This window comes from Coregonus lavaretus, assembly GCF_964263955.1.
Source record: "Coregonus lavaretus genome assembly, chromosome: 19".
NCBI lineage: Eukaryota > Metazoa > Chordata > Actinopteri > Salmoniformes > Salmonidae > Coregonus > Coregonus lavaretus.
Window position 1 is genome coordinate 28,874,985 of NC_140006.1, and position 26,247 is coordinate 28,901,231.

The 26,247-nt window shown below is 43.2% G+C and overlaps 1 protein-coding gene across 4 annotated transcripts in view; it reads left to right on the forward strand.

The window, feature by feature from the left end:
- Nucleotides 1-26,247, forward strand: part of LOC311146838 (ras GTPase-activating protein nGAP-like) — a gene marked incomplete at its 3' end in the record, with an annotated part of 100,464 nt that overhangs the window by 67,707 nt on the left and 6,510 nt on the right. For 2 of the 4 annotated variants that reach the window (XM_084183435.1, XM_084183436.1), the window contains exons 5-17: nt 1,321-1,433; nt 6,559-6,712; nt 6,900-6,998; nt 7,284-7,838; nt 8,086-8,230; nt 8,444-8,588; nt 9,086-9,322; nt 9,520-9,721; nt 12,172-12,371; nt 13,184-14,207; nt 14,387-14,530; nt 14,783-14,976; nt 15,300-15,387. In XM_084183435.1, coding sequence (XP_084039561.1) covers nt 1,321-1,433; nt 6,559-6,712; nt 6,900-6,998; nt 7,284-7,838; nt 8,086-8,230; nt 8,444-8,588; nt 9,086-9,322; nt 9,520-9,721; nt 12,172-12,371; nt 13,184-14,207; nt 14,387-14,530; nt 14,783-14,976; nt 15,300-15,387 — 3,300 coding nt within the window. Of the gene's footprint in view, nt 1-1,320; nt 1,434-6,558; nt 6,713-6,899; nt 6,999-7,283; nt 7,839-8,085; nt 8,231-8,443; nt 8,589-9,085; nt 9,323-9,519; nt 9,722-12,171; nt 12,372-13,183; nt 14,208-14,386; nt 14,531-14,782; nt 14,977-15,299; nt 15,394-26,247 lie in introns of those variants that run through there. The other 2 variants (XM_084183437.1, XM_084183438.1) reach the window with 2 other exon arrangements.

Sequence of the window (26,247 nt, forward strand, 5' to 3'; positions counted from 1 at the left end):
TCTCTCTGCCCCTCTCTCTCTGCCCCTCTCTCTCTCTGCCTCTCTGCCTCTCTCTCTCTCTCTCTCTCTCTCTCTCTCTCTCTCTCTCTCTCTCTCTCTTCTGCCTCTCTCTCTGCCTCTGCCTCTCTCTTTTTCTCTCTCTCTGCCTCTCTGCCTCTCTCTCTCTCTGCCTCTCTCTCTCTCTCTGCCTCTCTCTCTCTGCCTCTCTCTTTCTTTCTTTCTTTCTCTCTCTCTGCCTCTCTCTCTCTGCCTCTCTCTGCCTCATCTCATCAAATCATGTACAGTATATCATCGTGAGTCATTTTACAGAGCGTTTCAACACCTAATATAGTGGAGTGCACTTCATAGTGTTTATTGCAGCTTTGCTAATAAGTAACATGGCTTCCCTGTGCAGACTTGGCAATACTCTCTGAACGTCATAGAGGTCACAATATGCACTCGGTGTTGCATTACCATATCCTATATCAACATACAGGGTAAGCATTATACAGTAGTTGGAGTACAATAGATTTTCTTTTCCAAGATATACAATATCTGACACTGACTAATTCCTTCTGCTGTCAAAGTGACAAAGTTACACAATGGCAAAATTAGTGACACGTTTCCACTGCCTCTGACATACTGCTTATCTGTTAATGTATTTTTTCAACCATTTAATTAAGTAAAAAAAGAACAACAATTGCGTACTGTATATATCCTGATCATATTTTATTTGATATCTCAACTGTTACTGTAAAATGAGCAGAAAAAGCTCAAGGAAGTGATTGGGTGTTAGATATGACTAATACTGCGGTTAAAGGTGTCTCTGTCTCAGCTCTGACTCAAGTCCCCTATCGGTTTCAATGTGTCTACTCTTTCTGACATCATCATAGTATTCAGTCTGAGTGGGGTTGTTTCACAACCCACCAACACTCTGTTCAGTTTCCCGTGTTTCACCAGAGCATGACAATGCATTACAATGGAATTCATTCCCCAACTTCATTGTGGTCAGCTGGTCACTCACACTAGCTACTAATTCACAGAATGAGCATACAAAAGTCTAAGACAAGGACAGTGTTGTACACAACGTCATTTTGCAATTATGTAGGCTACACATTACACAACATTCGTTAAAAATGAGTTTGAAATTGACCTGATAGAGTATGACCTGTGTGACACATTGGCCACTCATTACCACAGCACCTCTCCCAATACAAACACAGACTAGCCGCAACAACCGCTGGTGCCCACAGTAGACACACAGCCAGACATAGTAACAAATGTGTGTCTATGAGTGTAGAAGTTCTCCTGAAGGTAATTTATTCTGTTGTACATTTTTAGGGGTTTTTCAGCAAACGTCTGAAGGGATCCATAAAGCGGACGAAGAGTCAGACCAAACTGGACCGCAACACCAGCTTCAGACTGCCCTCCCTGAGACCTTCAGAAAATGACAGGTAGGCTATTCACTCATCTCCTTCCATATTTCAAATGTTTCAATACAAAGGATCTGCATCTACAGTTCACATGGCTTGTCTTAATTCTGCCTCTTTAGGCCTGAGGGACTGCTCCTGCTACTGATCTTCATTTGGTTATTCATTTTCACCACATAAAAGTATATGCTCTTGGTCTTCCTTATGTGGTTCATTGCTGATGGGCCATGGATGTCCTTTCATGATGATGATAATAGATATATGATTATGGAGATGTAGAGAGGCGAGTGGGGGCGAGGTGGCTAGTCAGAAGTAAGGATGGAGAGAGTTTCTCCTGTGGTGTGTGTTGTATTGTGGTGTGCATCACAAAGTGCAATTACTACATTAATCTGTAATACCCTGTCTGTTGCGTGGGATTGATTACCAAGGTGCTGGTTTATACAGCATTTATACAGCCTTTTAAGAAGATACCCACATCTTACATTATGTTCCCATCCATTATCAGTCCTGAGTGCTATTCCGAGAAATGTGTCTTTAATTCCAGGATTATAAACCTGTGCTATAATGGCATTACTGTAGGCCTGACTGCTTTCTTCCCTCCCTCACATGCAGTCAATATAATAGTAGAATTAGGCATTGTTGTATCCATACATGTGAGACCAAGACAAAGACCGATGTAATCCTTTGTTACAGTGTGCTACCCTCCTTTTCGTTGGTCTGAACAGTGGATAGCTAATGTTGATATGTTTGGGGTTCTCAATGCTCCAGTGAGTTTGCTGAACAGTATTGGTTTGAGGAGGGGAGGGGAGGTGGAGGGGGGGCTGCCTGTCACCTCCTCCCTCCTCCTCCCTCCTCCTCCCTCCTCCTTCCTCCCTGCTCTAAGGAGGGGGGTCACCCCATGCTGGTCTCTCTGCTGTCTGGCGTGGGCCGAGTCACCCCGTGTTCATATACAGCTCCATGCGCCAGGCAGAATATGCAGAGTCAGTACCATTACAGAGATACTCACTCACTCACTCTCTGACTGTACTGTGCAGATTGTAGCCTACAGAGTTAGTGATGAACACAGGCTAGCGGCCATAGAGATAAGTACTGTATCTATCTTTATGCTAGTGGCTGAGCGGGTAACTGGTAGGCTACATGCTTATAGTACTGTCAGCTTTCCCTGGGATGACATGACATCTGTCACTGTGTACAGCAGTACGCCCACGTGGGTGACGTCTGCCTGCCCTGTGAGCCAGCGGAGTAGTGAAAGTGGACTTTAGAGGCATTAGAGCCAGCAGGACTGGGGGATAATGGTCGGCATGAGGATGAGCTGCAGCCTCTTTCTGCAATCGTTAACTAACGTCAGTGACTCCCAGTAAGGACCATACTACAGCATCAGCATGGCCGCCATGGCGACCAGCGCCACCTCTTCACTCCTCAGGAGGGCCAGGAATGCCCACCTACCTAAGTCACTGCGCTTCAGGTAGGGAGGGCAGCATCATAGAAATATAACTCATTCTAGTTGTGTGGGCAGCATGTCTCCTCCTGGTTACAGAATGCTGGGCTGAATGACCAGGGCATTGTTTGCTACATTTATAATGATCTGATTGGTGACAATCCTATCTTTTGTTTTTATTTGATGTAGATGGGACATGTCTCCTCTGCTGTAAAATGTGATGTTTTGTTATTTCATACAATACTACACTGTTTTTGTCCCATCTGAACCTGCTAAATTATAGAAATTACAGCATGCAATATCATACCAGGTTGAATTCTATGTGATTCTGCTTCAAAGTACTACTAGTTCATAATCAGATAGCATTTTGTTAATTCAAGGAGCTGCGGAGCGGTGGTGTGGTCAGAGCTAAGTACGTTCCTCTCCTTCCTCCCAGCGGACGTATCAGGTTTCCATCCTAATGCAGTGGACATAGTGAGGGCTGGCGTTCAGAAAGGCAACCTGATTAGTTTTCAAAAGACTTTGAGGATGACGGCAGCAGCTCGTTTTAAAAAGATTAGACTCCCTGAGAGGACATACATTTTTTGACTTTTTCACCACAAGTGCTCTGCGACGAATTTCAATATGTCGGCTATCCACTTATGTGCTGATAAAAACACAGATTGTTCTCAACATAATGCATCTTTCTCTAAACAGTGTAATGAGACAGCTCAAAGCACAACAAATTACCTGTACGCCCACAATGTGTTTACGACTTAAAGGCAAACTATGACTCACAGGTACAGATATAAATAAATAATCAGGTTATGATTCACATCAGTATCATTGTTGTATGCATCTCTGGAATCCTTTGCTGGATTGAGAGGGCAGATCTGTTTCCTCCCAAACCCTTAATCTGGGTTTACATAATTCAGTTGGCGAGGCATGTTGCATGTTGAGAAGGCGGATGCCAAAAGATTACGAGGGCACAGATGCACTCTGCAGCAGACTGAAGACACAGGCACGCACAATGGATGGATGTGTGCTAGTGACTAGTGAGGCGGCTGCAGACTGAGAGAAGAGGACAGAGGAGTCTGCTTTCTCTCTCCTCCGTTGGCACTCCTATTACTTGTTCAAATGGTAGGCATCAGCACACCCACTCCCTTGTGTGTGAGCTTTTGCATGATCCCCTTATAAGCTTCTGTTCTTCAAAATATCAGTCTAGACTACCTGGTTGATAACTTTGTTGTGACACCGTACAAGCAAGATAATGAGGAGAAAATGTTATCCCTTTATATATGGGGAACTAAAAATACTAATGTTGCAAATCTGAGACATCGCGTGTGTTCCAAATAGGACCCTATTCCCTACATAGTGCACTACTTTTGACCAGAGCCCTATGGGAATGCGAATTATAGAGTGCCATTTGGAATGCAACCATAGTAGGTATGGGTCATCTTTATGCAAGAACTGTCCTGTAAGGAGATAAGTTGATAAGTAATGAAGAGTGGTATTGTGATGATGCTTGGCTGGTGAGGTAGGTAGGATGTTGTTTTATAGTTGTATGTAGGCCATGATGCTTTAACCCAGACATGGGCCACATAATTCATGAAGACTATTCGCCAGGCCATTGCGGCCAATAGCAACAGACAGACAGTTTGTTTTCTCAGCATGGTATCAGGATAACGACGCCTTAATTCTCCATATGCCTCAAAAGACAAACATAATCAATTAAGGCTTTGGCCTCTTAGGATCATTGTTACCTCATTGTGAACAATGACCATACTATATGTAGAATGACACACACATCATGTTTCAAGGGCCTCTCAGAAGGACCTTGAATGTCTCTTCTTTTAAGTGTTTGATTTTTCTAACTAAGTGGCCCTAAAATAATTACTAATATTTGCCTCTCTTCTCTGAAAGTTTACCAGACAAAATCTATTTTTATTACGGTATACAGCTTTATTTTATTACAATAATGCCTCCAGACTACTTCCTCCTAAAATGTCTCTTTGTCTTCGATAGCTCGTAAACACAACATTGATTGTCTGGAATCTCTTACTCTCACTCACACTCGAGGGTGCCCTGTAATTCAGAATAAACTACTTTAACTGCTTTCAATTAATATCTAGTATTAACCACTGCTACTGACTACTTAGTTGTCTTCTAAACAATGAATGATTACCAACAGCTGAAAGTGACAACAGATCTGAATCGAATTGCAATGATCAGTCCATGGGAATTACTATCTATCCAAGTGATAATGCTTGTACATATGTCCATGCCCTAGGGATGACAGCGAACAAAATGGTCCTCGTCACTAAAGTGAATTAGATTTCTTGATCCCTGATTCTTAGAAGTCATCTGACATGTGGCGATTATGTAAGCCTACTGTTATATATTATGCATTTTGTGTTGTGCATGCATTACATTGCTACACATTCAGTCAGTGATTGTATCCTTTGACTAACATTTCCCTTTCCTACCATTTGGCTATTATGTAAGGGTCTATTTTTGTGTTATTATTAGGGCTGTGATTATAGCAGTGTCGCTATATTTTTTCCATTGCAAAAATGAAAACATGAAGCAGACTAAACTCTTTGGTCCTTTTAAAAACCTGCTGTATGTCAAATATTTGTTTGCTATAGCTTGGAAAACAAATAAATATGACTCTGGATGACAACATAATGACGTTTGTTTCCAACATTAGGGCTGTTTTCCTACAGAAGTTAAATCCGCTTCGTATTTTGTTTCCTTGCCACGACACTCACAAGTATTGCGATACTGGTATCTTCCCAGCCCTAGTAATGTATTTTTCAATTATCATGCAATGTTGCATTTCATAATTGTTGCACTTTGAAAATGAATGGTTTGCTAGTTGGAAAGCATACAGTCCTTTGCTAAACAACACCTGTTGACTTCCATTCCCCTCCCCTACCTGTAGTGTTGTGCTCTGATGGAAAGCCCAGGTAGTTTTGTCCGAGGTGTTTGTGAGCAGAGCAGCACATCCCTTCGTCATCCCATGCTGCTGCACTTGAGTCAAGTCTCCTTGTAGTGGCATTCCTATGGAAACAGGCTCAAGGGTCCGACAGATGGGCCAGCCCAGGTCCTTGTTTACCACCTGTGAATCAAAGGAAAAGTAGTTACAAAGGGAAGCTGGAAAGGCCTTGTATATGCTGGTCCTCCTTCACTTTTTACAGTTTCATGGAAATAGAATGATAAGGAGTTGAGACTGAATGGTAAAGGCAGTAGAACCAAGGACAGTGGACTGGAACTGAAAAGAGAAGAGAACCGTCCCAAAAGGAATGGAATGAGATCCAGATAGAGAGATGCTCTGGGGAGAGAGATGCTCTATTCCTTCAACTGGCTGTTCATTTGTTTTTCGTAGGTATTACTGCTTCCTGGAATGTTCTAGTGAGTGATTGCTGGAATAGTGCGGATAAATCTTGAATGACAGTCTTAAAGAAAGACAACAGCTGGTTGTGTTTTGGGATCACATGCACAGTATACATTTTTTAGGGTCCTCCAACTTGCAGTGTGTTGGTTTTAAAGTTTCCTAGTGGCCATTTTTTATCTGTGGTGAGTACAACTTGTCAGCGGAGGAGTCCAACAACTTTTGACACATTTAGGGATTTAGCGCCTCAGAGCAGAATTGTCTCCCATGCTGTGAATGCTCTGAATTAAGAAGTAATGATGTAAACCGTAACCAAATGCCATGTTTCTGTCTTCCAGATCCCGAGGGCTGCCTAAGTTAAAGGAGTCGTGTTCTCACGAGTCCCTGCTCAGCCCGGGAAGTGCAGTAGAAGCCCTGGATCTGGGAATGGAGGAAGATGTTTACGTCAAGCCTCTCCACAGTAGCATACTGGGACAGGAGTTCTGCTTCGAGGTAACATCTTGTTCAACTACTTTGATAAAGCTATTGTAAATATAATAATACTTGTTAATGAGTGCTCGCTGTGCCTCAATACAAAGGCAGCTAGCTGCCTGCTGCCTAGCCATAGACTCCTAGGTGATGTAATGCATTAAAAAGCCTTTAGTTATGCTCATCATGCTTCTGTCTCTGTCCTCTCCAGGTGACCTACTCAGGAGGCAGTAAGTGTTTCAGCTGCTCCTCAGCCTCAGAGAGAGACAAATGGATGGAGAACCTGAGGAGGACGGTCCAGCCAAACAAGGTGAGACCACAGGCTGTGTCCCAAATGGCACCCTTTTCCCTATATAGTGCACTACTTTTGACCAGGGTCCATCTGGTCAAGGTTAGTGCACTATATAGGGTATAGGGTACAATTTCGGACACAGAAATATTGATGCCCTCTATATTTTCTTAAGGTGACCCACTCTTCTTCACTTCTTGTTTTTTAGTTTCATTTTCTTACCAATATCAGTTTAGTTATAACTGTGTTATTAAGGGTCAATGTTCCCCCTCATTGGGATTCAATACTCATTTGATGTCTTCCCAGGACAACTGCCGACGAGCAGAGAACGTCCTCCGGCTATGGATAATCGAGGCCAAGGACCTGCCTCCAAAGAAGAAGTATTTCTGTGAACTGTGCCTGGATGACATTCTATACGCGCGCACCACCAGCAAGACCCGGGCTGACTGCCTGTTCTGGGGGGAACACTTTGAGTTCTACAGCCTGCCTTCTGTCCGTAGCATCACCGTGCACATCTACAAGGACGTGGACAAGAAGAAGAAGAAGGACAAGAACAACTACGTGGGCCTGGTCAACATCCCCATCGGGGGGGTGACGGGGAGGCAGTTTGTGGAGAAGTGGTACCCTGTCAGCACCCCCACCACCAGCAAGGGCAAAGGAGGAGGGCCGTCGATCCGGATCAAGTCCCGCTTCCAGACCATCTCCATCCTGCCCATGGAGCAGTATAAGGAGTTTGCAGAGTTTATCACTAACAACTACACCATGCTGTGTTCTGTTCTGGAGCCGGTGATCAGTGTGAAGAACAAGGAGGAGATGGCCTGTGCCCTTGTTCATATCTTACAGAGCACCGGACGGGCCAAGGTAATTCCTATACTTTAGAAACTCCATCTCTGCTCTGAACAGACTACTTCTCCATCATCTCTCCCACTGTGCCTCCCTCCCTCTACTGGCTATAACTTCCTCGGGGTATCCCATTCAGTTGTGTCCATCTATTTGCCTACATTCATATTAGCACCTCTAGGACATTAAGTACCATACTGCAGTTTTTCCTTCTCTGCAGACATTGCAATCTCAGTAAATCAAAGTTCGCTCTCCTCCTCCACCCCAGGACTTCCTGACAGATCTGGTGATGTCAGAGGTGGACCGGTGTGCAGACCACGATGTCCTGATCTTCAGAGAGAACACGCTGGCCACCAAGGCCATAGAGGAGTTCCTCAAACTGGTGGGACAGAAGTACCTGCATGACGCACTAGGTGAGAGGGGAGGGTTAATTATATAAGAGACCTTAGAAAGTGGAGACCTCACAAATGTAAACATTACAACTTGCAGTTCTGAAGACAGCGTCACATTTGGTAGCAAAGAGCGGTGCAACTGCGGTAGACTGGTTTGCAAACTATTCCATGTTCTTAGTCCATGGCGTATTACTGTTCTTCAACCCAGTCTGTGTTTTCTCCTGAATACTGTAGGAGAGTTCATCAAAGCACTGTATGAGTCAGATGAGAACTGTGAGGTGGACCCGGGGAAGTGTTCTGCCAGTGAGCTCCCTGAGCACCAGAGCAACCTGAAGATGTGCTGCGAGCTGGCCTTCTGCAAGATCATCAACTCATACTGGTGAGATCAGCCTCTCAGCACTCTGACCCTGAAGTCACATATAGCCAAAGGGCCTTGGTTTGCCTCCACTTAGGGCAAGTCAAAAGTTCTAGCTCCTTGTAAATGGGTAGCTACAGCATTATGTGAATAAAGAAGAATATCTGTAAACATTGATGACTCCAATTTTTGGGGACTTGCTTTGTCTTGCTGTTCTAAAAGAGATTGTCATAGAGTTGGTTGATACATCTGGCATGGCTTCAATATAGTGATGATGTAAAGTGCATGCTGCCACCTGGTGGTTATTTCTGGTGGTGTATGTGTCTGTTTGTGATGACTGAGACTGTTTATGATCTCAATTAATCTTATTGGAATTCCTCGCATCCGATCTCCTGGCGTCCTTCTCAGCCATATTGGAGGAGAGGGTCCCCTCAGACCTTCTTCTCCAATGCGTTCTGAGAACGAGGTGAGGAGAGAGGATGAATTGAGAAGGAGCCTGACTCTCTCTTCTGCCTCCCTAGTGTGTTCCCGCGGGAGCTAAAGGAGGTGTTTGCAGCGTGGAAGCAGCAGTGTCTGTCCCGAGGGAACCAGGACATCAGCAAGCGCCTCATCAGCGCCTCCCTGTTCCTCCGCTTCCTCTGTCCCGCCATCATGTCACCCTCACTCTTCAGCCTCATGCAGGAGTACCCCGATGACCGCACCTCCCGTACCCTCACCCTCATCGCCAAGGTCATTCAGAACCTGGCTAACTTCGCCAAGTAGGTTTACCCCTTTACTGGTAGCGTGGTAGATAATATCACGGCTGCGTTTCAAATGGCACCCTAATTGTTGGTTGTGTGCACACCCTGGACTAAATTTCTCTGAACTCACTTGATCACCTTTACAAGTTTACAAGATGCCAATCCTAGCTGAGTAGAAAGCAGGTTAAACCAATGTTGGTTGTCTGTGTCCAAAGGTTTGGTAACAAAGAGGAGTACATGGCATTTATGAACGACTTCCTGGAGCACGAGTGGGCAGGTATGATGCGTTTCCTCACAGAGATCTCCAACCCAGAGACCATCTCCAATACACCGGGATTTGAAGGTTACATCGACCTTGGCCGGGAGCTGTCAGTCCTCCACTCGCTGCTGTGGGATGTGGTGTCCCAGTTGGACAAGGTAAGGAAGACCTTGGAGTGGGCAGCAGTGATACGTCTGTTAACAGATGTTCCAAAAACATAGTTTGGGTCGCAAATGGTGCCCTATTCCCTTTATAGTTCACTACTTTTGACCAGGGCCCATAGGGCTCTGGTCAAAAGTTGCGCACTATATAGGGAATAGGGTGCCATTTGGGACACAACTATATCTTCTGTAAGCCTGAAGCGTAACGCTTGTTGTACTTTAATGACATGCTCAGGCTCCTAATTGTGGCCCTTAGTAGGTATCTGTTAAGAGGCTCTGCTGCAAATGATGCTTTGCAGTGGTGCGTAGTGGGTTTGGGTCTGCACATCTGAATGTGTGCTATCATTACGACAAATATCTTTTTTTTCCACTGTTTTCAGGCTTGGACGGGAGTTTTATAGCGGTTATTAATCTAAAATAACACATTTATGATTCTGAAAAATACTGATTGTAATGGTTTTGTGGATGAAATGTGGGTAAATGGGTCTTAATCATATAACTGAGCTATGATCTAATGATATCAAGTGGTGTTAGGACAAAAGTCTTCCTAATCAGCTTACACCATATTGACTTGACTTGCATATTAAGCCTCTCGTGGCTAAAGGGTTAGTGACTTTATGAGAAGAGGAAAACTAATTACACAGTCCAGGATGTTTTTACCCCTACCGCTTTTCACTATGACGTTCCCTAAAAATGAAAATGTCGAGTCTAGAAGTTTTAAAGCAGGGTAATGTCACCCACTCATTCTCTGCACCCGGCCACCACTCACCCTAACCTTAATCCTGCAAGGCTCCTACACTGTACCCTGTGTTTATTTATTTATTAATGCATGTTTGTTTATTTTACATGTTTACAGTGCCTTCAGAAAGTATTCACACTTTTTACACATTTTGTTGTTACAGCCTGAATTTAAAATTGATTAAATTGAGATTTTGTCACTGATCTACACACAATACCCCATAATGTCAAAGTGAAATTATGTTTTTAGAAAAGTTTACAAATTAATTTTAAAAAGCTGAAATGTCTTGAGTCAATAAGTATTCAACCACTTTGTTATGGTAAGCCTAAATAAGTTCAGGATAAAAAATGTGCTGAACGACTCACTTTGTGTGCAATAATAGTGTTTAACATGATTTTTACATGACTAACACATCTCTGTACCCCACACATACAAATGATCTGTAAGGTCCCTCAGTCGAGCTGTGAATTTCAAGCACAGATTCAACCACAAAGACCAGGGAGGTTTTCCAATGGTTCTATTGGTAGATGGGTAAAAAAAAAAAAAAAAGACATTTAATATTCCTTTGAGCATGGTGCAGTTATTAATTACACTTTGGATGGTGTATCACTACAACCAGTCACTACAAAGATACAGGCACCCTTCCTTACTCAGTTGCCGGAGAGGATGGAAACTGCTCAGGGATTTCACCATGAGGCCAATGGTGATTTTAAAACAGTTAGAGTTTAATGGCTGTGATAGGAGATAACTAAGGATGGATCAACAACATTGTAGTTACTCCACAATACTAACATAAATGACAGAGTGAAAAGACGTAAAAAATATTCCAAAACATGCATACTGTTTGCAATAAGGCACTAAAGTATTACTGCAAATAATGTGGCAAATACATTTTATTTTTTTCCTGAATACAAAGCGTTATGTTTGGGGCAAATCCAACACAACACATCACTGAGTACCACTCTTCATATTTTCAAACATGGTGGTGGCTGCATAATGTTATGGGTATGCTTGTCATCAGCAAGGACTAGTGAGTTTTTTAGGATATTAATAAACGGACTTGGTTCAGTCTGCTTTCCAACAGACACTGGGAGACAAATTCACCTTTCAGCAGGACAATGACCTAAAACACAAGGCCAAATATACACTGGTTGCTTACCAAGATGACGTTGAATGTTCCTGTGTGGCCTAGTTACAGTTTTGACTTAGAAAAAGTCAAGGGATGTGAATACTTTCTGAAGGCACTGTATGTTTATTCTTCTGTGAACCCTAGGTTTTTACAGTATTCATTTCAATACTCCCTACATCTTACTCTTACCTCACAACCTTCTTCATTAGTTTGCCCTTGATGCATGTTTGCTGTGTTTGGAATGGCTGTTATTTAGTGGCATGTGTTGTTTTTATATTTTTTTACCCCAAATGTATTCATTTCCTTATGTTTTCTCCTCAATTTTTTTCTGCCTCTACGCCCCCACCCCTCCCTCCTTTTCCACTCCACCCTTCTACTCCGCCCGACACACACTGTGTCTCCATGGTTACACTGTCCCGACAACACCAATGCATTATGGTGCTTCTCATTGCCAACCAACCAACCAACAAACCAACCCACCAATCCTCTGTCCTCCAAACCTTCTGCCATCCTCATTCCACAATGCTGGGTGACGTGGCCTGGTGCTGCTGCCCCTCGTCATGGTAACGTGCAACCCAGGGTGAAAATTCCTTCCTGCAGGCGACCGTAGCCAAGCTGGGCCCCCTGCCCCGCATCCTGGGGGACATAGCCCGCTCTCTGTCCAGCCCCACACCCATCCAGCAGCAGCTCCGACGCTTCCAGGACTACAGCTCCTCACACAACATCAGCGGCAGCGTCTCCTCAGGCCTGCAGAGGATATTCGAAGATCCGGCCGACAGGTAGGGCTCCAAAATGGTCACAACCGCTGCAACCATATTGCCAATCACCACCCAGCCATGCATGGTCTAATTCTGTGGTGTAGTTCTGGCTGTAGTTCTTTTCAAAGGCTGTTTCGTCTGGTGATTTTGTGCCAGTTAATCTAGAGATTCAGCTTTCATACATAAAGTTGAGAGATGTTGGTATATGTTCATGCAGTTTATATGGATAGGTTGTTTTATGGTGCATTGATTTGGGAGATGACTCACTGCTAGGATCTTTCTAAATAAAGCTGCAGCTAGAGACTTCCTATTTTTAGCGGCTGTAGAGATAATGAGGGAATCTGAGATGGACGTTTTTCCGGCTTTAAAGTGAATCAGAGTCAATATTGGTGCTAAAGGAACATTGAGGTAAACTTGAAAGGAAAAGAAGGTAGCCTACATTTCACCTTGTGTGTCCCAAATGGCACTCTATACCCTATGCCAGGGGTAGGCAACCCTGTTCATGGAGTGCTGCAGGTAGTGCAGGGTTTTGTTCCAACTAGGCACCAAACTGAGCTACTTAGTTATTTGATCAGTTCAGTGATTGCCTAAATTCAACACACCTGGTCTTCCAGGTAGCTTAAATTAAAAACATGAAGTGCTGCTGCACTCCAGGACCAGGGTTGCCTACCCCTGCCCTAGGCATATATAGTGCACTCATTTTGACTAGGCCCCTATGGGCCCTGTTTAAAGTAGTTAACTACATAGGGAATAGGATGCCATTTGGGACTGGTCCTAGCTTTGGTTTCAGAACTCTGTTAATGTGTTGTGTGTTTACTGTCCATGTCTTGCAGTGAGGTTCGCAGCATCAAGTCCCCAGTCCAGGAGCATGTTATAGACGGCCTTCACCGGGGGAAGAACCCTCTCCTGGGCCAGCAGTCATCCGCCCACAGCATAAGCTTCTCGGACAAGGAGGAGAGAGAGAACCTTCTGCCCAACGGACGCAGCATCTCCCTGGTGGACCTCCAGGACTCTCACATGGTCCAGAGTGGCCAGGGACCCCTCCCTCTCCATGAGGCTCCACCCAGGCTGAGCAGGGTGGGCTCCCAGGCCTCTATCGGACACCCCCACCAGGCTACCACCCCACAGTCACACCAAGTCCTACATCAAAAGCCCTCATTACGGGACAACCTCCCCCAGAGCGCGCCCCAGGTGCGTCGGCCCCTGCACCCCTCCCTCAGCCAGCAGAGGAGCCTCCAGCCCCTCTCTTTCCAAAATCCTGTCTATCACCTCAGCAACCTGACACAACAACCACAACAACAACACACAGCAGTACACTCCACAACACACTCGGTCCACTCCCACTCAGTGCACTCCCTTCAGCCGGGCTCCAGCTCAGAGAACCTGAGCACCGATAGCTCCCGCAGCCACAGCAACTCGGAGGTTGAGTTCGGAGGCGGGAACCAGGGGGGGAAGGGGGGCAGGGTACCATCCAATAGCAGCCTGGAGGAGTTCAGCCAGCGGAGCACGCAGAGCGAGGACTGCTCCACGCCTTGCCGCCACACCCTGCCGGACAACCAGGGAGGGGCCCACGCTGTGGCAGTGCCCAGGCAGAACAGCACGGGCACAGCCCACATCGTGAGGGTGGAGCAGCAGAGCCGCAGCGGGGGGAGTGCAGGGGCCCGGACGCCCCGCTCCCTGCCCCACAGCGCCTCTCTACGCAGCAGCAGCTCCATCAACACGGAGCCCATGCCTATCCCCATCCAGGGCCAGCCAGGCGCAGGCACTGGAAGCCACTCACGGCAGCAGTCCACCTGCTCCATGGAGAGCCCTGTGCCCCCCGTCAGGAGCGTGGCCAAGCAGCGGACACCACAGCAGGTACTGGTCTGGCATACAGAACTACACTTAGATACACAAGCTCAGCTCCGACACCCTGATATATTATGTTATTATTATCAAGGACAAATGTCTCCTAAATAAAGTGTGGCCAGTCATATTGGCCACTCAGGGTAGATTTGATTGACATATCGGTATCTGTGGTGATGGTGGTGGTGCAGGTGGCGTCTCCAGTAGAGCCAGTCACCATGTCACCGGTAGAGAGGACAGCAGCGTGGGTGCTGAATAACGGCCAGTACGAAGACGAGGAGGAGGAGGCGGCCCCAGCAGATCAGAGCAGCCAGGACAGCAGGAACGCCGAGAAGGTAAAGAGACAGCCAGAGTCACAGCCAATGATGGCCAAAACATGGCCAAGTTATAAAGGTATATTTGCTAGTGCTGGCTGTCTTCTTCATTACCAAGTCCAACACATGAGCCTGCTAAGCCAGTGTAGGCAGACAGAGGTTGGCTTTGTCTTAGGCATGACTAACACGATCATCCCCTCCAACTCTCTCGCTCTCTCTTTCCCTCCATGTCTCTTTCTGTCTCTCTCACCTCTCTCCCTCCTGTATGAACAGGAGATCTCCAAGCTGAAGGAGCGCCTGCGGGTGTCTAGTCTGTGTCTGGAGGAGTACGAGAGACGTCTGCTGGCCCAGGAGCAGCAGATGCAGAAACTGCTGATGGAGTACAAGGCCCGCCTGGAGGACAGCGAGGAGAGGCTGCGGCGGCAGCAGGAGGAGAAGGACAACCAGATGAAGAGCATCATCTGCAGGTAGGCAATACTAGGCATGGTTTTGCTTACAACAAGGAGCCTGTGCTCCAGTCATAATTCCTGTGAATGAATGATTGATTGAATGAACGAACTAACAAAATAATTAATACATTTTCAAAATCACAGATTGACTGCTTAATGGCATGCTTCTAGTGTGTTGTATTGTTGTGTCCCAAATGGCACCCTATTCCCTATATAGTGCACTACTTTTGACTAGGGTCCACAGGGCTCTGATCAAAGATAGGTTGCATCTCAAATGGCATGCTATGTCCTCCCCTTTTGGTGTGTATTCGTCTGAGATGGCTATGCTCTGTCACTCACAGGTTAATGGCTGTAGAGGAGGAGCTGAAGAGAGACCATGCAGAGATGCAGGCTGTCATAGACGCCAAGCAGAAGATCATTGATGCACAGGTATAGTAACAGAACACACTGTACATATTTTGTCTGTACTCTATGTAGGGCTAAGGGTTTGAATAATACAATGCTTAGATCCATTCAGTTCCATCCCCTTACGAATAATATTATATTCTCCATTCAGTCTTAAGGGACATCCACACCAAGAATGCTAACTATAACGATAAAAAAATCTAAATCGCTTTAATTCAAGTGGACAGGAGTGTTCACACTACAACGATACAACCTACTATCATACCCTGCTCAAAGGCACTTAAATATTTTGTCTCGCCCATTCACCCTCTGAATGGCACCTATGCACAAGCCATGTGTCAATTGTCTCAAGGCTTAAAAATCCTTCTTTAACCTGTCTCCTCCCCATCTACACTGATTGAAGTGGATTTAACAAGTGACATCAATAAGGGATCATAGCTTTCACCTGGAGTGACCTGATCAGTCTGTCATGGCAGGATGTTTTGTACACTCAGTGTACAGTGGGGAAAAAAAGTATTTAGTCAGCCACCAATTGTGCAAGTTCTCCCACTTAAAAAGATGAGAGAGGCCTGTAATTTTCATCATAGGTACACGTCAACTATGACAGACAAAATGAGAAGAAAAAAATCCAGAAAATCACATTGTAGGATTTTTTATGAATATATTTGCAAATTATGGTGGAAAATAAGTATTTGGTCAATAACAAAAGTTTCTCAATACTTTGTTATATACCCTTTGTTGGCAATGACACAGGTCAAACGTTTTCTGTAAGTCTTCAAGGTTTTCACACACTGTTGCTGGTATTTTGGCCCATTCCTCCATGCAGATCTCCTCTAGAGCAGTGATGTTTTGGGGCTGTCGCTGGGCAACACAGACTTTCAACTCCCTCCAAAGATTTTCTATGGGGTTGAGATCTGGAGACTGGCTAGGCCACTCCAGGACCTTGAAATGCTTCTTACGAAGCCACTCCTTCGTTGCCCGGGCGGTGTGTTTGGGATCATTGTCATGCTGAAAGACCCAGCCACGTTTAATCTTCAATGCCCTTGCTGATGGAAGGAGGTTTTCACTCAAAATCTCACGATACATGGCCCCATTCATTCTTTCCTTTACACGGATCAGTCGTCCTGGTCCCTTTGCAGAAAAACAGCCCCAAAGCATGATGTTTCCACCCCCATGCTTCACAGTAGGTATGGTGTTCTTTGGATGCAACTCAGTATTCTTTGTCCTCCAAACACGACGAGTTGAGTTTTTACCAGAAAGTTCTATTTTGGTTTCATCTGACCATATGACATTCTCCCAATCCTCTTCTGGATCATCCAAATGCACTCTAGCAAACTTCAGACGGGCCTGGACGTGTACTGGCTTAAGCAGGGGGACACGTCTGACACTGCAGGATTTGAGTCCCTGGCGGCGTAGTGTGTTACTGATGGTAGGCTTTGTTACTTTGGTCCCAGCTCTCTGCAGGTCATTCACTAGGTCCCCCCATGTGGTTCTGGGATTTTTGCTCACCATTCTTGTGATCATTTTGACCCCACGGGGTGAGATCTTGCGTGGAGCCCCAGATCGAGGGAGATTATCAGTGGTCTTGTATGTCTTCCATTTCCTAATAATTGCTCCCACAGTTGATTTCTTCAAACCAAGCTGCTTACCTATTGCAGATTCAGTCTTCCCAGCCTGGTGCAGGTCTACAATTTTGTTTCTGGTGTCCTTTGACAGCTCTTTGGTCTTGGCCATAGTGGAGTTTGGAGTGTGACTGTTTGAGGTTGTGGACAGGTATCTTTTATACTGATAACAAGTTCAAACAGGTGCCATTAATACAGGTAACGAGTGGAGGACAGAGGAGCCTCTTAAAGAAGAAGTTACAGGTCTGTGAGAGCCAGAAATCTTGCTTGTTTGTAGGTGACCAAATACTTATTTTCCACCATAATTTGCAAATAAATTCATTAAAAATCCTACAATGTGATTTTCTGGATTTTTTTTTCTCAATTTGTCTGTCATAGTTGACGTGTACCTATGATGAAAATTACAGGCCTCTCTCATCTTTTTAAGTGGGAGAACTTGCACAATTGGTGGCTGACTAAATACTTTTTTCCCCCACTGTATATACCAAGGCAGGACATAGAAACCCAATAATCTATTGATTAAACTAAATATTGAACAACAATTAGTATTTTGCATGCCGTGGCCTAATGGCAATAGTTCCAAATGATACAGCAAATAAAGGGCGTTATTGTCACCATAAAAGATGAATGGAGGCATTTTCCAGGTGGAGTTTTAATGCTCGTTCACGCACGCAGTTTTCCGACAGGTCTGATTTATAACGGGAAACATGCATATGGCATGCGCCAAGTTTATACATTTCTATATTTTTGTACGTGTGCATACTTTTCAGAAATTTACGCAACGGTTAGGGGAGCTTTGCGTGCCCGGGGACTGCAGAGCGCAGCCTGGAGGAACGCACAGATCTGCCATTTCATTGCACTTTGACTGGTTAATATTTATAGCCCTACTATTTAGCTAATGAATTGCCTAAGATCTAGCTAATATTTTGCTTCTTACTTTGGCTACACAACTCTAGCCTCTCTCTCTCCCAGCTGTTCCCGTGCACAATAGGCCATAGGCTATAGGATACACAAGCCTCTCCGCTATTCCTCTTCTCCTGAAATCCCAGGAAAGCTATAGGACGTTTATTTTTTGCCTTATTTAATTCAACGCCTAATAGCCTTTTCTTGAAGAGAAGCAGGCTTGCTCTTGCTAATTGCCGAATGTAAAATAGGCCTAGGACAAATGAACTGTCTGGGAAAGTTGAGAAGAGAGAGTGCGTGGGTGTGACCACTTTGGCCAGTGGTGATAACATTGTTGCACTGATGCATTGCAAATGGTTGAGAGATGAGCACAGTGAAAAAGAAGATCCAAAGGAATTGACAACCATTAGAAAAATGGAAATCACTTGCAAACCATTTCAGCAACGAGGCAAGGAATGACATGATGTAAAAGATGCACAGGCTAAATAGCGTTTGCTGTTGAATTGCTACATTTAAATGCGCGTACCGATAGGACGCATGGGAAGAGTAGCTCCGTTTTGTTCCGACAAGACTGTGGTTATATGAAGAAACCAGACAATATAGTTTAAATTAAGCATTTAAAATCGATAGATCAATATATCACCAAGTAACCGGGAGAGAGTGAGCGGTCAGTTATATACAACAGTGAACCAATCTGTGAATAAAGCGACGCTGAGACTCGAACCCAACAAGCCATGGCTTCTCTTAGATGAAAAGACAAAGAACAACTTGGAGACGCAAATGAGAGCAGCAAACAACTGAAGGATATCCAGGAAAACATAGTTCAAATGCTCTCAATGCTCACCAAAACAAATTAACTGTTAGAATCTGTTGTTTAAAAAAGTTGATTTATCGACCAGCTTATCGTAAATTGAGACAATATTCCTTCCCCTCCCCCAATACAATTTAGACTGTTGTCCCCAAGTAGATGTTCTTCTCTAGGAAGTAACAATAGAATTAGCTGATGCCAATGAGATACATCGACACTGAAAGGACAATATAAAAGAGGATATATAGCATGTAAGTCAATAATGGTTCTATGGATGTGAGTGGGTGTGAGGGGGAGTATGTGTGGGTATGTGTCTGCATATGAATGGGAGAGTGAGGGATGGAGGAATGTGGATATGTGTGGGAGGGTGGGAGAAAGTGAGAAAGCTGGAGGCGTGGGGTGTATGTGGTGTATGTATAGAGGGGTGTAAATGTGTATGAGAAGAAGGTAGGGGTAAAAAGACTGAGGCTGGGCCTGGGTGGGTAAAGGAGGGAAGGTAGTGATAATCTTGGCTTGGAGGGGAGAACTGGGAGGGGTGGTGGAGAGGGATGGATTTGGTTTGGGAGAGAGAGAAGGAAGGATGTATGTACAATGTATGCATCCACAGTCTTTAGTACATTAGGAGAGGAGTCTGAGCTAAAAAGCCCTAAAAAGGCATGGCGCCTCAAGTACAGATGTACAGTGCATTCGGAAAGTATTCTGCCCCCTTGACTTTTTCCACATTTTGTTACCTTACAGCCTTATTCTAAAATGGATTAAAACGTTTTTTTCCCTCATCAATCTACACACAATACCCCATAATGACAAAGCAAAAACAGGTTATTGTAATGTGTTGTTTTATTACCCCTTTTTCCTCCCCAATTTCGTGGTATCTAATTGGTAGTTACAGTCTTGTCCCATCGCTGCAACTCCCGTACGGACTCGGGAGAGCCAGCCGCACCAATGTGTCGGAGGAAACACTGTACACCTGGCGACCATGTCAGCGTGCATTGCGCCCGGCCCGCAACAGGAGTCGCTAGTGCGCGATGGGACAAGAACATCCCTGCCAGTTCTCCCCCGATTGCTCAGTTTGGCCGGCGGCCAGCTCTAGGAAGAGTCTTGGTGGTTCCAAACTTCTTCCATTTAAGAATGATGGCGGCCACTGTGTTCTTGGGGACCTTCAATGCTGCAGAAATTTTTTGGTACCCTTCCCTAGATCTGTGCCTCAACACAATCCTGTCTCGGAACTCTACGGACAATTCCTTCGACCTCATGGCTTGGTTTTTGCTCTGGCATGCACTGTCAACTGTGGGATCTTATATAGACAGGTGTGTGCCTTTCCAAATCATGTCCAATCAATTTAATTTACCACAGGTGGACTCCAATCAAGTTGTAGAAACATCTCAAGGATGATCAATGGAAACAGGATGCACCGGAGCTCAATTTCGAGTCTCATAGCAAAGGGTCTGAATACTAATGTAAATAAGGTAAACCTGTTTTCGCTTTGTTATTATGAGGTATTGTGTGTAGATAAAAAAAAAATCAATTTTAGAATAAGGCTGTAACTTAACAAAGTGGAAAAAGTGAAGGGGTCTGAGTACTTTCCGAATATGCACTGTACTTTGTTTTATTTTTATTGATTTTGTTAAATGTCTGCTCAGCCCACATGCCCACACACTCTATAAACGTAATGTATACAATAACTATTTATTTATACTATAATCCTCCCATTATATGGAATGCCCACCGCCCTCATGTCATTTCTGTTCAAATGTTTTACTTGGTTCTTCAATGACAGACGGAACAGATGAGGTTAGGTTTGATTCTATACAAGTAAAGACCAACAAAATCCAACTTATCACATGAAATGTCCACGGGTCCCTGATGCGGGGGGAAAAAACATATGAGTGTCAGCAGAGTTACATAATAAATAAATAAATTGTTTTAAGAGGAGCTTGGTTGGAGAGGCCTACGCTGCCACCTACTGTAGTAACAGCAGAAGTGTAGGCATACTGATAAATAAGAATACACCATTTCCCCTTATATCCCAGCATATGGACCAAGAAGGCCGTTTTCTAATGTTGAATTGTACCTTGAATTGAGATTACTATTCCCAACTACAAAAGACTATACTTTTTTTCTCAAAGTAATTAATGTTATTCAAGAACTGGCTACATTTTTATTTCCAAAGTGTACTCAATTATTTACTGGATTCAAAAATTAATGATATAGTGATATCGGATCATTCTCCGGTATCATGCTTAATTACATCAATAGAAAATACATTTAGCGACAGAATTTGGAGAATGAACAGAGCGGATCTACTGGACCCACATTTTATTAAATATGTAAACTAAAAATAAATCACAATCTTAGAAAAAGCCCATAAAAAATCTTTACAAGTTAAAGAGGAAATAAAATGTCTGAACTTAAGCAGAAATACAATATTTTACTTCTGAAGAGAGCCAACAACTACAGTGGGGAAAAAAAGTATTTAGTCAGCCACCAATTGTGCAAGTTCTCCCACTTAAAAAGATGAGAGAGGCCTGTAATTTTCATAATAGGTACACATCAAATATGACAGACAAAATGGGAATAAAAATCCAGAAAATCACATTGTAGGATTTTTAATGAATTTATTTGCAAATTATGGTGGAAAATAAGTATTTGGTCACCTACAAACAAGCAAGATTTCTGGCTCTCACAGACCTGTAACTTCTTCTTTAAGAGGCTCCTCTGTCCTCCACTCGTTACCTGTATTAATGGCACCTGTTTGAACTTGTTATCAGTATAAAAGACACCTGTCCACAACCTCAAACAGTCACACTCCAAACTCCACTATGGCCAAGACCAAAGAGCTGTCAAAGGACACCAGAAACAAAATTGTAGACCTGCACCAGGCTGGGAAGACTGAATCTGCAATAGGTAAGCAGCTTGGTTTGAAGAAATCAACTGTGGGAGCAATTATTAGGAAATGGAAGAAATACAAGACCACTGATAATCTCCCTCGATCTGGGGCTCCACGCAAGATCTCACCCCGTGGGGTCAAAATGATCACAAGAACGGTGAGCAAAAATCCCAGAACCACACGGGGGGACCTAGTGAATGACCTGCAGAGAGCTGGGACCAAAGTAACAAAGCCTACCATCAGTAACACACTACGCCGCCAGGGACTCAAATCCTGCAGTGCCAGATGTGTCCCCCTGCTTAAGCCAGTACATGTCCAGGCCCGTCTGAAGTTTGCTAGAGTGCATTTGGATGATCCAGAAGAGGATTGGGAGAATGTCATATGGTCAGATGAAACCAAAATAGAACTTTTTGGTAAAAACTCAACTCGTCGTGTTTGGAGGACAAAGAATGATGAGTTGCATCCAAAGAACACCATACCTACTGTGAAGCATGGGGGTGGAAACATCATGCTTTGGGGCTGTTTTTCTGCAAAGGGACCAGGACGACTGATCCCTGTAAAGGAAAGAATGAATGGGGCCATGTATCGTGAGATTTTGAGTGAAAACCTCCTTCCATCAGCAAGGGCATTGAAGATGAAACGTGGCTGGGTCTTTCAGCATGTCAATGATCCCAAACACACCGCCCAGGCAACGAAGGAGTGGCTTCGTAAGAAGCATTTCAAGGTCCTGGAGTGGCCTAGCCAGTCTCAAGATCTCAACCCCATAGAAAATCTTTGGAGGGAGTTGAAAGTCTGTGTTGCCCAGCGACAGCCCCAAAACATCACTGCTCTAGAGGAGATCTGCATGGAGGAATGGGCCAAAATACCAGCAACAGTGTGTGAAAACCTTGTGAAGACTTACAGAAAACGTTTGACCTGTGTCATTGCCAACAAAGGGTATATAACAAAGTATTGAGAAACTTATGTTATTGACCAAATACTTATTTTCCACCATAATTTGCAAATAAATTCATTAAAAATCCTACAATGTGATTTTCTGAAATTTTTTCCCCATTTTGTCTGTCATAGTTGACGTGTACCTATGATGAAAATTACAGGCCTCTCTCATCTTTTTAAGTGGGAGAACTTGCACAATTGGTGGCTGACTAAATACTTTTTTTCCCCACTGTATAGGTTAAACTCATGGGAAAAAATGTATGCACTCACTTAACTGTAAGTCGCTCTGGATAAGAGTGTCTGCTAAATGACTAAAATGTAAAATGTAAAATAAAGCATACTACTTAATTGCAAGTAAACCTGGTAAATAGCTCTCACAAACGAATACATGCTAAACCAGTTATAATTTTTTAAGATAAAGATACAAAGGCGATAATTAGAAACAACAATGCAATTAATTACACATTTTGTAAGTTTCTAGGAAGATTTATACAAATCAGAATTAAACAGTGGGATGGATCCTATAGCCTTCTTAGACTCAACAACTCTGAAGCAACTATCAGTGGACAAAAAAATAATCATTAAAAACAGAGATCGCCCAAGAATAAATATTAGATACTGTTAAAACATTCGCACTGAGAAAAGCACCAGAAATGGATGGCTTTCCCATAGAATTCTATTCAACATTTTGGGACAAAAAACAAGATATAGATTAATCAATAATGGCTGTTGATGCCGAAAAGGCTTTCAATCGTCTTGAATGGTCTTTTCTATTCAAAACTTTCCAGCTGAAATAATAAATGTAATACAAAAAATTTATAAATATCCTAAAGCAAAAATATACATGAATAATACATTATCTGATGAAATTGCTTTAGAAGGGGGCACAAGACAGGGATGTCCTCTCTCCTCTCCTGTTTGCACTGGCAATTGAACCGCTTGCAGAAAGAATTAGACAGGACTCAAATGTAACAGGTATTGGTAAACACTAATATAAAGTAAACTTTTTTGCAGAAAATCTCCCGATAATCCTGACCAATATTGAAAACTCATTGCCCCCTTTGCTAAAAATATTTTCAAAAATCTCAGGTTATAAAATTAACATGGGGGGGGGGGGGGGGGATGACAAAATTGCAATAGGAAAAAGAATAACTCATGATTTACAGCAATCCTTTAAGTGGACCACAACAAATATTAAATAAAGGTGGATACCAGGTCAGTTGTACAACTGAATGCATTCAACTGAAATGTGTCTTCCGCATTTAACCCAACCCCTCTGAATCAGAGAGGTGCGGAGGGCTGCCTTAATCGACATCCACGTCTTCGGCGCCCGGGGAACAGTGGGTTAACTTCCTTGCTCAGGGGCAGAACAACATATTTTTTGGGGTTACTGGCCCAACGCTCTTATCCGCATGGCTATAGGATGCTTAATAAGTGACAACAAATATATAAAGATAACTTTATTCCATTACTCAACAATATGAAAGCAGATTTAATTAAATGGAATAATCTTCCCATAAATCTTATAGGTAGAATAAACCTCTTTAAAATGGCATGGATGCCAAAGTTTTGTATCTATTTTCGGTTATACCAATTACCCCACCGAAGGCATTCTTTAAAAAAGTATACTCTATCATAAGACTTTATATGGAAAAATAAAATGCATAGAATAAAAAGGAACATTTTACATCTTCCTAAGTCTGAGGGTGGTTTTAACCTTCCAGACTTGGAATTGTATCAACTCGCTACCCAAGGCTTTTACTTGCGACCATATAGTTGAATGCACTTAAGAGGAACAATAGGTACATATTGAAGATGTGCATGCTCATCCCCCGAATCTTTTTACATGTCTATTTTCAAAGGATAAAGCTAAGAACATTAACAACTTCATAGTTAAGAACACTATAGCGATATGGAAGAAAATTGTACGTATTTTACAAGAACCAATATCACTCCCTAGAAACACAACCTTATGGAATAATCCTTGGATAGCTTTTCAGAATTAATCGATACATTTGCCCACATGGAAAACTAAAGGCATAGCTCAGTTGGTAGAGCATGGCGTTTGCAACGCCAGCGTTGTGGGTTCGATTCTCACGGGGGACCAGTATAAAAAAATTAAAATGTATGCACTCACTAACTGTAAGTCGCTCTGGATAAGAGCGTCTGCTAAATGACAAAAAAAATAAAAATAAAATATATATATATATATATATATATCCAACTGACAATCTCTTAAAAAAATATAAATTATTGGAAACAAGATTTCAAATGAACTGATGTTGGCATAAGATGGAGGGAAAGTTGGAGCATAACTACCGAAATTACAGTTAACGAAAATGTATGCTTAATCCAGTATAAACTAATTTATAGAATTTATTATACAAGGAACAAAATGCACAAATTGTACAGCACAACAGCAGAGTCATGTCTCAAGTGTTAAACTAATAATGACTCAATAATCCATGCTTTTTGGGAATGCTGTAAAGTTCTGAAGTTGTGGGCGGAGCTGGACAGTTGGCTGTCAGAAGTATTACAAAATAAACTTATATTACAATCTATCTGCATATTTTAAGACATGACATATGGGGGTATAATGAGATACTTAATGGTCTGGACAATTCTTTTCTCATCACTCATTTGGAAAAAATCTCTACTAAAAACTTGGAAGTCAATCAAGCCGCCATCATAGACACAATGGAAATATCAAATTATTTATTATTGAAATATTGAAATAGCATGGGCAACCGAGAAAAACATATTGGTACAACTTAAGACCAAGTGGCAAACAATAATGCAGGCACTAGGGATGGGGGTGTGAGCATGCGGGTCTGGGCAGATGAGAAGTAGTCATTGTTTGTACAGTACCAGTCAAAAGTTTGGATACACCTACTCATTCCAGGGTTTTTCTTTATTTGTACTATTTTCTACATTGTAGAATAATAGTGAAGACATCAAAACAATGAAATAACACATATGGAATCATGTAGTAACCAAAAAAGTGTTAAACAAATCAAAATATATTTTATATTTGAGATTCTTCAAAGTAGCCACCTTTTGCCTTGATGACTGCTTTCCAGCTTCATGAAGTAGTCACCTGGAATGCATTTCAATTAACAGGTGTGCCTTGTTAAAAGTTAATTTGTGGAATTTCTTTCCTCCTTAATACGTTTGAGGCAATCAGTTGTGTTGTGACAAGGTAGTATAAAGAAGATAACCCTATTTGGTAAAAGACCAAGTCCATATTATGGCAAGAACAGCTCAAATAAGCAAAGAGAAACGACAGTCCAATATTACTTTAAGACATGAAGGTCAGTCAATACGGAACATTTCAAGAACTTTTAAAGTTTCTTCAAGTGCAGTCGCAAAAACCATCAAGCGCTATGATGGAACTGGCTCTCATGAGGACCGCCACAGGAAAGGAAGGCCCAGAGATACCTCTGCTGCAGAGGATACGTTCATTAGAGTTACCAGCCTCAGAAATTGCAGCCCAAATAAATGCTTCACAGAGTACAAGTAACAGACACATTTCAACATCAACTGTTCAGAGGAGACTGCATGAATCAGGCCTTCATGGTCGAATTGCTGAAAAGAAACCACTACTAAAGGACAGTTGGAAGAAGAGTTGCTTGGGCCAAGAAACACGAGCAATGGACATTAGACTGGTGGAAATATGTCCTTTGGTCTGATAAGTCCAAATGTGAGATTTTTGGTTCCAACCGCCGTGT